Source organism: Tinamus guttatus, unplaced genomic scaffold (genome assembly GCF_059628265.1).
Source record: "Tinamus guttatus ecotype Peru unplaced genomic scaffold, ASM5962826v1 Tinamus_guttatus_pri_ptg000741l, whole genome shotgun sequence".
In the NCBI taxonomy this organism is placed as follows: domain Eukaryota; kingdom Metazoa; phylum Chordata; class Aves; order Tinamiformes; family Tinamidae; genus Tinamus; species Tinamus guttatus.
In genome coordinates this window covers 65,221-77,411 of record NW_028289275.1, presented here as the reverse complement: position 1 = coordinate 77,411, position 12,191 = coordinate 65,221, and the positions used below count along the sequence as shown (strand labels likewise).

General features: G+C 52.6%; 1 protein-coding gene across 2 annotated transcripts in view; it reads right to left on the bottom strand.

The window, feature by feature from the left end:
• Positions 1-6,052, bottom strand: part of ARK2C (arkadia (RNF111) C-terminal like ring finger ubiquitin ligase 2C) — a 37,649-nt gene extending 31,597 nt beyond the window's left edge. The window contains exons 1-2 of one of the 2 annotated variants that reach the window (XR_015914057.1): positions 5,913-6,052; positions 4,469-4,686 (exon numbers count right to left, since the gene is read on the bottom strand). Coding sequence is in view for 1 of the 2 variants with exons in the window: in XM_088537284.1 (XP_088393410.1) it covers positions 5,913-5,973 (61 nt within the window). In the remaining variant the exon portion in view is untranslated. Of the gene's footprint in view, positions 1-4,468; positions 4,687-5,912 lie in introns of those variants that run through there. The other variant, XM_088537284.1, reaches the window with a different exon arrangement.
• Positions 6,053-12,191: the final 6,139 nt, after the last annotated feature.

Below are 12,191 nucleotides of genomic sequence, written 5' to 3'. Positions count from 1 at the left end.
CAGTGGGTTTGGGGCTGCCTATGTTGTTGTCACCCAACCTTGTGCACGCAGGAACTGTCCACACGCAACAGGACCCTCTGCACATGGGGCATTGAGCTCCTGGGGCAGCCTTTGCAACCCTGGGGCAGCCTTTGCAACCCAAACCACGTTCATCATCCTCTCCAGACATTTGAAACACAACACACTATTATTTGTGACTAAGACCAACATCCCCATGTAGGTCAGCAAAGGCTGAATGGAAGCCACCAGGCATGAGCTCCTGCTGCATCAGGGATGAAGTCTCGGCCACCGCAGCTGTAAAGGGCAACCCGCAGGGTTTATCAGATCACGCCAGCCTAAGATACTAAATCCTACCGAAAACCCAGATTCTCCACCAAGTACTGCAAATCCCATCCACGTCAAGGCACAGCAGCATCCACGCCTGTGGTAGGCACTGCTAAGCAGAAGGAAAGTTCACGTATTTCAGCACTTTTCCCCACCCCTCCAAAAACACGTCAGAGCTCTCCCTCTGCAATTACACCAGCAGTAAAAGCCTCCTGCTCTGAGCCTTTCTTTCCCTTCTCTTCCTCCTCCCGCATGTGGTGATCACACACAACTTCCTCGCTCTCACGGTGCAGAACGCGGCCTGGTTTTTTATCTCAGCCCCAGGAGCTGTGTGGGGTATCACAGATAGCCCTGGGACAAGATAAGGCTTTCTCCAGCGCTCCTGCCTTGAGATGCTCCTAGGTTTGGGTCCAGACCCGCTCTTTTGCTTCTTCTAAGCAAACGTTGAGTTTTTCCAGCCATGTACCCTGGACATCCATCTCCAAAGGCCACCAATGCCCTCACATCCCACCACCCGGACGCTAAGCCCACTTGATTTTAGCTAGGCAAAGCTTCATCCCTTCTTAGTCTTTCCTCACACTGGGCTTTGAGGGAGCCTCTTAATTTCAATTAGCTCCTTGTGCTGTCAAACGCTGTGCTGGGCAGGATCTGGCCCTCCGGGCTTTACCAGCGTGGTGAGGCAAAGCCAGGCAAGGAGATGTTTACAGACCAGTGATTCATAATGCTGCGGGCAAGGCAACACCATTCATGGCTAAGAAATGCTCTTATTTTCTGCTAAATATATAAAATAATCACTCATTTCCCCAAGCAGCAGATGCAAATTATACATAGTATTAGCCTCATATGCCAACCAGTATAATTCTGCTACAGAACGGAGCTGCTTCTCAAGGCTCCAGAAGTCCCTTAATCTGCTTTTTGACGTCAGATGACAAATTTTCATGCCTGCGATCATTAATGGGATGACTAATGAAAGCTGATCAGTGAATTTATAAATGAAATTAAGATATTAGTGTGAAAGGCCAGGCCACAAGAAAAGATGCGTGTGGAATTAGCAACAACAACAACAAGTGCAGTAATCTGCTTGAGATTTACAGCTCCTTCCCCAACAGGCATTAGGAGGCGTGATGGGAAATTGCAGGTTTTGATGGACACCTCTTGAGCAGTGTTATTGCCTCAAATACCTCTAGATGCTGGCTGAGACATGGAAATTACTGCTCATATGGCAAACTTTGGGCTGGAAGGAAGCAGATGGGCTCACCAAGGTGGTATGGCCGCAGCAAGCTCTCATTAAGACAAGGAGACTTTAAGGCTATGGCCATGGTGCCACTTCCCTTTCATAAACATCTCAGGGGTCAGTAGACCAAGGCATGAAGCCCAGGATCAACTCCCAAAGCTGGTGGATTCCCTTGGGGGTCCTGCAGCCATGAGCAAGAGTAGAACTGTAGGACTTAGGGGCCAATCCTGCATCCCCGCAGCTTCACCGTGCATCTGAGCATCCTTCCTCACACCAGCACCTCCTCACTGCCCAAAAGGAAGGTTTTGGGCAAAGCCAGGTAAGGCTGCAGTGATACAGACAGGCCAAGCAAGGCCCAACTCAGTGCTGGTTTGATGAGCATGAGAGCAAGCAGCATCTCCACTATCAGGAGAAGGGGAAAGTCTCCCTTGCAGAGATACTCCCAAGCAGTCACATCGAGGAAACAAGACCAAGCAGGCCTTGATTTATCCGAGAAACCATCAGTGAATACTCCACCACCCCAGCTGCAATGGGTGACCGAGGGACTGAGCACAGGGTAGCTCTTCGAAAGGCAACAACGTACATTGGGATTGAAGGAGAAAGAGCAAAACCATCGTGGCCTGCTTCCCAGGCACATCAGCATGCTCAGGGCAACCTGACACCTTAGCGTTCTCTAAAGTGTCACCACGGAGAGAGGAAAACCCAAGGTTTCGTTTAGGTAGCGGATGGAGAGGTACTTGAGGAAGCCACTTGCCCCAAATCCATCTAAGCCAGCCAAAGCGGAGGCCCATGTTCACCAGCGCGGCAGTGCAGGAGAGTCCTTCCCGGCGGGGGGACCCGCGGAAGCCAATACCTGCAGCGCGGCCGGTTCTTCCCGGAGAAGATGCTCTTCCCTCAGCTCCTCCTCGCCGCTTGCGCCAGGAAGCCGCCGACCAGGGGGCCCGGAGTTTGGGAGCAGACCAAGGAAGGATTGACCCACTGGAAGGTCCCCGTGCGCAGGGTGCAGCCGCTATCCCTCCGGGCCCCCCCGGTTGCAGGGTTGCAATGAGCTTGCAGGAGCTCAGCCCATTCACCCACACAAAACCCAACCCACGAGGATGCACCCGCACCCCGAGAAAAAACATTTCCCACTCCGTTTTCTCTGCTGATCCACCCAAGGGCAGGATGGAGCCCAGCAGAAACGGGCAGGATTTGCGGCCTGGGCCTGGAGCCGGCTGTTCCTGTGGCCTTGAGGGAGATGGGGAGGCCAAAGGTTGGGCCGAAAGGGTGAGACGGGGAAACGGGAGCGATGGCAGGGCTGGGTCCCGCTCACACCACCCAGCGCCTCCCGATCCCCCTGACTCTTTGCTTTCTGCTTTGCCCCCCAGGTCGCAGCTCCAAGACCCGCTTTCCCCAGTCCCAGGGCAGGGAGAACCCGCACCAGCTCGTGCTGGGTTTGGCTGGGCATTCCCAGGGTGATCCAGGGCAGGAGCGGGACCCGTTCCTCAAACACAGCCCCCAAGCCCTCGTCTCTCTTGGAGCAAGGGGGCTCTTCCCGGGCACCACATCCCGAGCTCGGGAAGCGGGAGCCGGGCGAGATGCGCTTCCTCCCGCACGAGACGCGGGCTCCGCCGCTCCCAATAAACCCCTCCATCCGCGTTGCCGTCAACCCGCCGGCTTCTCCCGATACCGTCTCACTCCGGCATCCTCGGGGTGCACATAGACCGTTCATGGGGGTGATCGGGGAGCCAAAGGGGAGGATTTTTGTTTTAACGGGCAAAACCGCGCCGTCGCGGGGGGCGGACGCGGCGCATGCAACGTCTGCCGTCATGCAAGGGAGCAGCGGAGCCTCCCCGCGCGCGCCGAGGCACCGGGACGCGCGGGACGGGGGGACGTGAAGGGGGAAATTAAAGCAAATGATAATAATAAAAGAGGAAATAAAAAAGCAAAAGGGACCAACTGAGGGCAGAGCGAGGAAGGGGGCGGGCAGGGCCCTGCAAGACGCCGCATGTCCCCGCCTCGGGACTGCTGCAGCTCCCCCCTCCACCCTCCCTTTTCCATTAAATTTTATTTGTATTTCTGCTTCCAATGTGTTTTAGGGTCGCGGGAGCTTCTTGGCAGCCCAAGCCCCCCGGCGCTGCAGCCCCCACGCACGGGGACACGGGGGCTGGTGTGAGTGTCCCGCGGGGGGGACAGCATCCGCAGGGAGCGCAGCCCCGCGCTGGCAGATGGTGGGCAGCGCTCGCGGCTACAGCCATTTAACACCCAGCTAATAAAAGAGAGGTGTCCTTTTTTTAAAAAAAAAAAAACCCTTTTTTGCACGTTTTTGTTTCTTTCACCCCCCGTCGAGTTTCATTCATCTCACTAGCCAAGGGGCCAGTAACGAATGTCGCCCCCCATCCCCAAATCCATGTGGAGGATGCACCTCTCCTTAGCAGCGTGGGAGCAAGACGCAGGTGTGATGGTGTAACTGGGATGGAATGAGCACCGGACCCCTCGCTTATTAAATATCTAATTAATTTTCCTTCGTGCTTAATAAGGAGGGGTCTGGTTCGTATACTTCCTTTTTTGTTTTTTTTTTTAATGCTCTTCTGTCGCAAAACAGCATTACACATAGGCACCACGATGGCAATAGGGGACGTGCGCCTACATGTACACACAGAGCAACGCTGGTGGGAGATATGGGGAGGGCAAATAAATATATTAAACTATTAAACACCCCCCTTATCTGCAATGCTGGAGCAGGGGAGGAAAAAAATAATAATAATACCCCATTCGCTCAAAAAAACCTCATGATGGGAAAAGCAGAGGTGGGGGAAGGAGGAGAGGGGGTGGTGGGTGGGTGGGAGGGAAGGGGGGTAGATCTAAACAGCAGGATATAAAACGACAATAAATGGGAGAACAGCGAATAGAAAAAGCACACTAGGTTAATAGAGGAAAAAACTAGTTTCTTTATTGAGAAGATCGTAGATTAGTATTAGTGGAGTCGTGTGTAACGATGTCGTCATGCACACAATACAAGGAGGCAAGGCCCACCATGCCATGGAAGGGCAACAGAACAAAAGCGGCGAACACGGAGCAGATGTACAGGCTACAGCACATTACAGGTCAGCGGGGGAATGTCTCTACGGAGAGCTTTACACCGGCAACTAGGTAATGTGAAAAAAAAATAAATAAATAAAATATATATAGTTTTGTTTTTTATATATATATATATAATATACAGACCATGCTTTAGTTTTTAGTACAAGAAAAAAAGGTGGAGGTACACAACCAAAGGGTAAATCTGATATGGGGGAGGGAAGCAGGGGGGGGAATAAAATAAAAAAAGATTTTTTTTTTTTTAAACCCGTGGACTGGGGAAGTAATTTGGCACATTTTGCAGATTTTTTTTTTAAAGGGGGGGGGGGGGAATCCAGAAAGAAGAGTGTTACTCCTCTTTAATGGAAACCCATTTTGGGCAAGCAGATTTAGGTGGGTTTTGGGCATTTTTTGGAGGGCGTAAGTCAAGCAAGGGGGTGGATTTGGGCAGCGGGGCAGATGCCCGGCCAGCGCTGGGAACCTCCCCTCGCACTGAACCTTCGTTTTCAAAGCACACGCTCCGTGCAATGAGCCGTCACGCTGCGCTCAAACGCAACGTTTTTTCCCCTCCACTTTTTTTCTGCCCCCTTTTCCTTCCCTTTCCCCCCTTCCTTCACGGGATGGAGCCCAGCTGAGGCGCCCGGGGGGGGTCTCAGCCCCCTTTTTTCGGGCGTTTCGGCGCCTCGGGGCCCCATCCCGCCCCCCTCCGGGGGTGGCATCGAGGCAGACGCCGCTCGGCGGCCAAATCCCACCCTTTTTACCTCAGAAAAAAAAAAAAAAAAAAAAAAAGGCGTTTAATTGCGGATGCCGCCCCCCCCCCCGCCCCAAAAAACATATATATATTTTTTTGAGGGATCCCCAATTTGGCAGGGGGTGCCTCCCCCCACCCGTAACACCCCCCTCGAGGGCCTCTGTCCCCCCCGGTCCCCCCTGGGGACCGCAGCGGCCCCGCGGGGAGCGCGACGGGCTCCAGCGAGGGGACACGGAGGGAAGGGGCTGGCGCGGGGGGCTGCGCTAAGCGGGGGCGAAGGGGAGCGGCGGCGGGGGGAGAGGGGGGTTAAAAAACAAATAAACAGAAATGAGAGGAAATTAAAAGCAAAAGGTCGAGCGTGGAGGCCTGGAGGGGGCTCCGGGCCAAAACGAGGAAGGAAACCACAACAAAAAGGGATTTTAAAAACCGATGAATTACAAAAGTAATTAAAAAAAGGGGGAAGGGGGTGGGGGAGCGGCATAACGGTTAATCCTGTTCCCCCTCCCCACCCCCAGCGGCGGACCCCGCGCACCCGCGCGGTACCTCTGTTGCGCACGGAGCCGAAGACGGGCAGCACCAGGTAGCCGACGTGCACCAGGACCATGCTGCGGCCTTTGTGCGGGCGGCGGCGGCGGGAGCGCGCGGGCGGGCGGGCGGGCGGCCCCGCTCGCTGCCGCCGGCCCCTCGGACGCGCGAGTGCGGGAGCGGCGCAGCCGCCGCGCGGACAAAGGCGCCCGCGGCCAATGGCGGCGCCGCGCCGCCCGCGAGTCCCGCCCCCGCGCGCCGCCGCCGGCCAATGGGAGGCGCGGGAGGGGAGCGGCGGAGCGGGGATGCGCTGCGCTGTGGCGCCGCCGCGCGGAGCGGCGCGCGCGCAGGGCGCACGCGCGGGGCGGCGCCAGTGCGCGTGCGCGCGGGGTGCACCTGCCCGGCGGGCGTCTGCGCACGCGCGTGCGCGTGGACACGTGTTTGCACCTGTACACCTGTACACACCAACACCTGTACACACGAACACATGTACACCTGTACACACGTACACCGGTACACCTGTACACACGAACACGCATACACATGAACACCTGTACACCTGTACACCCGTACACACGAACCTCTGTACACATGTACACCGGTACACCCGTACACACGAACACCTGTACACCTGAACACATGTACATCTCTACACGTGTGCACATGAACACCTGTATACCTGTGCACATGTACACCTGTACACCTGTACAGCCATACACATGTACACCTGCACGCATGTACTCCTTAACACATATACACCTGTATACACCAACACGTGTACACGTGTAGAGCTGTACAGCTGTACACACAGACACCTGTACACCTGCACACATGTACACCTGTGCACATGTACACCTGTACACACGAAAACCTGTACACTTATACACAAACTCCTGTACACACGAACAGCTGCACACATGTACACCTGTATACCTGCATACCTGTACATACGAACACCTGTGGACACGTGTGTGCACATGTATGTGTGTGCACCTGCACACAGGAACACCTGCGCACATGAACACCTGCACACATGTGTACCTGTACACATGAACACCTGTACACACGAACACCTGTACGCATGCACACATGAACAACTGCGCACATGTGTGTGCACATGTACATGTGTACACCTGTACACAGGAACACCTGTACACGTGTACATGCATACACCCACACACATGAACACCTGTACACATGTACACCTGCACACATGAACCCCTGTACCCCTGTATACATGTACACCTGTACCCGTGTGTACATCTGCCCACACAAACACCTGCACACGTGTGTATACACATGTACACACGAACACCTGTGCACACGAACACCTGCACACATGTTCACCTGTGCATGTGTATGCCTGTGCACATGTATACCTCTGCACACATACACCTGCACACATTTACACATGTACACCTGTACACACATACACTTGCATATGTGTACAGCTGCACGCATGTGTACACCTGCACAGCTGGACACCTGCACACATGTGTACACCTGTACACACAAACACCTATACACACGCACACCTGCACACACATACACCTGTACACATGTGCAAATGCACACACATACACCTGCACGTGTTTATAGCTGCACACATGTGTACACCTGCATAGCCAGACACCTGCACACATGTACATCTGCTCACCTGTACACATACAGCCCTGCACAAATACTCCCGCCCACAAATACACCTGCACACACGTGTGCACCTGTATGCATGTGTACACCTGCATGCACACACACCTGCACAGTTGTTCACTTGCACACACATACACACCTGGACACCTGCACACATGCACATCTGTGGGTGTGTACACCTGCACACACAAGTAAGCTTACACACACCCACTTGCACACATATGTACCTACACACACATACACCTACACAGCTGTACACACTCACACCTGCACATGCACACCCACACACTTTTACACCTTCATGCCATACACCTGCACACACACCTGCACACACATACACCTGCCTACACAGGCACACATGTGTGCACCTGCTTACACATACACCTGGACCGGCACGTATATCTGCACACCCACATACACCTGCACACACATGTACATCTGCAGCCTTGCACACATAGGTACAGCCGCACAAGTGCACACATTTACACCTGTGCACGTGTGCACTTGCATGCAGGTGTACACCTGCACATACCTGTGAGCCTGCACACGTGCGCGCACGCATACACCTGCACACACATAGCTGTGTGCACACCCGTACACGCACACTGGCACACACACTCGCACGCCTGTGTGCCGTCAAGCACAGACATGCACACCCACGGGCCTGCTGCTCTCACCCCAAAAAGCAAATAAATAAAGAAATCTATATATATTTCTTCCTTTTTTTTTTTTTTTTTCCTGAGCAGTTTCTAACTCGTGCTCAAAGTTCTGACCATTCAGGTCTGTTGAGCAATCTGCAATATTTCCTATTCAAGAACCCAGTGAGAATGCTTCGCCTGCATCCCAAAATTAAGTTATTTTTTTCTTAATTAAAAACCACTGGGACCTGCTGCTTCTCATGGCCCTTTATGCCATTTCCAGCACTGCCCACACCCCCTTTAGTTTTTATTTATTTATTTATTTTTCTGTATCCCACCAGTGCCACTGCCCTGCAGTGGTGCGGGAGAGCTCTTTAATCCACGCTTAACTTGATCCGCAGCGCACAGCTGGGAGGCTTAAGCAGGATCCTAGCAGGGATGTGCTATGGATTTGCTCCTCTGGATTATTCTCTTTATTTTATATTATATTATATTATATTATTTTGTTTTGTTTTATTTTATTTTATTTTGTTTTGTTTTATTTTATTTTATTTTGTTTTATTTTATTTTATTTTGTTTTATTTTATTTTATTTTATTTTATTTTATTTTATTTTATTTTATTTTATTTTATTTTACTTTATTTTACTTTATTTTTTATTTTTGCTCCCATTCGGATTAAAATGCGGCAGTTTGCAACCAAGAATTTTTTAACCCTTTCCCCAGCACCAGCCCCTAAATCTATCAGTTTTCTTGTGAAAGCTGTTTGCTCAGAAGTTTTGGATATCCTGTGTGTTTCCACACAGGAATGCCTCAAAGACCTCGATTTCCCTTAAAATCAGCCCTCTGCTTCCACCAAACCTCCAGCTTAGACCGAGACCCGAAATCTCTGCTACCCAAAATCCCTGATACCCTCCCAACGCTCCCAGACTGGCCCCGAGCACAAACATACTGAAATTCCCCATGAAAAGTAACGCTATGTCACTATTGCTCCACTTTATTTTTGCCAAGAGCACCGTTTTGTTATAACTCTCTCTTCTCCCTTTGAATTTTTTGCAGCATTCTGCACCATTTTGCAAAACTTATTTCCGAAACAGCACCGGCAGCATTTTGTGGCATGCCTTGGACAACGCATGTGTCCATCTGTCCATCTGTTTGCCCCACATCTCACAAGCGGGAGCCAAACCCGGCCCCCCAAACACGTCTTTTTTCCTGTTTTTCTTTCGGCATCTCAAGGGAGACGGCGATGCCAGCCCGGAGCCGGTGCGTCCGCCTTTGGTGCCATCTAGTGCCTTTCCCAGGGCCATTCCCGGACTCGTCGGTGACTGGAGGTGCTGTGAGCACCGCAGGCTAAATCCCAGCATCCGCGGAGAAAGTTTCCAGACTGGCATCCCCTAATCCACTATGGGAGGTTGATACCCCCACAGTAAAGCTGTGTCTGCAGGTGGCTCCCTCTTTTTCATGGAGCTAGTGGAGAAAAGCAGCTGCATGGCCAGCTTCTCGCATGCCAGGTAGCTGGAGGGGGGCAAACTGGCTGTTCCTGGGTGGGAAAATGCAAAACCCAGGGCAAAAATGATGTTTGTGATGCTGACGGTCGTCACTAACTGAGAAATAAGTCACATCCTGCCATGGAGCATTGTAACATCTTGCTCTCCATCACTTGGCTACCCTGGTCAGACCAAGCAGCAGCCACCTCTTGATGTCTGCTCTAAAAAGCCCAAATATCCAGCCCTGGCTTCTTCTGGTTGGCTGCCAGGTGCTTTTTGTGTCCTTGAGGAGCTCAGCTCCCATCCTGTCCCACCTCTGCAGGTCATTGTGGTTGACTTGGGGTTCTGTCTCCTTCTCTGGGTGTCTGAAACCTCCTGTTATCTTTCCACCACTACGCCTCAATGACTTGCATCTGCCCTATGTTTTGTTCACATCTGTTTCTACCTGTGTGTGGACAATGCCTTGCTCTCAGCTGTCCCACAAAGCTGCAGGCAGATGTGGCCTGCTTGCTTGGGTGCCATCAACACCGGCCTTTCTTATCTCCCTTCCTCTGTCCGGTCCTATCCCTTGTTCTGCCTGTCCTCCTCCTGCTTCCACTGTGGTCTATCATCTGCCGTCACCTGTGCACCATGCGTCTCTGCACCACGGTGCCAGGAGTTGACACTTAGGAAGCGACATAAATTGAGAGGCCAAGGACAGGTTGTGCCGTATGAGACAAGCACAGAGCAGAGTAGCAGTAAATCCACCCCAAAGTGACCTGCTTTGATCCCACAGCACCTGCACCCTGGTCACTGCAGGTGGACAATGGACCTCAAAGCCCAAGGTGAACCCAGGATGGAAGGCCTTAAGTCTCAGTTTCTGACCTGGGAGTAGCAAGCAATGGGCATAAAGATGGGGAAAAACATTAATTAAGAGCAATATTGAGGTGTTTGTGACTCCCTGCGGCATTGGTGGGGCAGCATGCTGTTCCTTGTCATTTATCACGTCCCAGGTGTGTCAGCTCAAGGCCCAAGGTGGTGAAGGCGCCCGCTTACCTGCATACTTACTGAAGCGTTGCTTTCAAACGCGGGGCTGCGGCACCTCCAAGGCAACATAACACAGCATAACTCAATATATACACAACAGTGCAACAACATAGCACGGTGGCGATGGTACAAGAACGCTGCTTTGCTGGCCTGGCCACGGCCATGCTGTCAACACCACGTAATGGCGAGCTCTCGCTCCGCGAGGGAGCACCTTGCCAGGGCTTTGACTCGCTCACAGAAGGACGTATCGTAGGAAGAAGACACATCACCTTTGATTATTTAAGGGCAGGCATCTGCTTACTAATCACAGCCTAATAACACCCAATCACTTGAGCAGCTTCACATCAAAACATGGCGAGGGCACATGGTGCTCCCCACTGCGCTCCCAGCACCCGGCTGCTGGAGCCACCGACCAACGAAGGGTCCCTCGGGATCGCCCGCAGGGCCATCAGAGTCCCCTGTGGTGGGTCAAGAGCCAAGTGCCCATGTCCAGCAGAACCTCCCATGGGCAGATCTGCCCATGAGGCCTCGCGCGGCTGCATCGCTGTGAGGCCTCCTCGCAGCGCCCTTTCCTCAGCGACTTCCCCGCCTGCGACCGGTGCCGCTCCTGAGAGGGGAGTTTGGTTTTTGTCATGCCATGTCCTACCCCCAGCACTGCCACCCCAGCAGCAAGGGTCCTCCTGGGTTTTGGGACGGTGGTAGCACTACCAGAGCGTCACACTGAGGGTAAAAATGTCCCGCATGCCCAGAGCTGCAGCTGGAGTCTGGAGGGCTGTGCTGCATGATGGAGTCCCATAGGGAGATCAGCCTTCAAACTAAGCAATTCGGATGTTTTCATGAGTGACCTCGGCATATGAAGTTGGTGTTTTCTACTAAAAATCACCGATCGCTCAGACTCATGCAGCCCTGTCAGCGCTGAGTGAGCATGGAGTAACTGGAGTGATGGATACCACATGGAGTTTGAGAACATCCAGGTGAAGGTGTATGTGGTGACCTGGCAGGAGAGACACCAGCAAAGGTTTAGAGGCCCTTATGGGGCTATATAAGCTGTCAGCAATAGGAAGCCATGGCCAGGGCAAGCGCAATCCTCAGCGCTGATGAAGGGTTTTTTTAGAGACAACCTATAGGAAAGCCAACATGGGAGGTGCTGGTGAGACTAGCAGTTCTGCTTTCACTTTTCACCATCTACAGCCATTAAAAATGAATTCTGAGCATGAATGGATTTCCACTCATGGAAGTGGAAAGCCCCTTCCCTGAAGTGAAGGCTCACCTTACTTTCCCCAAGGATCAAATTAGAGGCAGGAATTCTCCATTCCAAGTTGGCATTTTCCTCTCTGCTCCTTTGCAGAGAGAGGAGAAATTTCAACCCAGTCTGGTGATGCCCTGGAGAGGAAGCTTCAGCAAGTTCACATTCACAAACTGCAGGCCTAAAAAGTAACGGGAGAAAGAAGTAATAGCAGAAAGTGGAAGTGGTGCACTCAAAGGATGCTGAATTTAC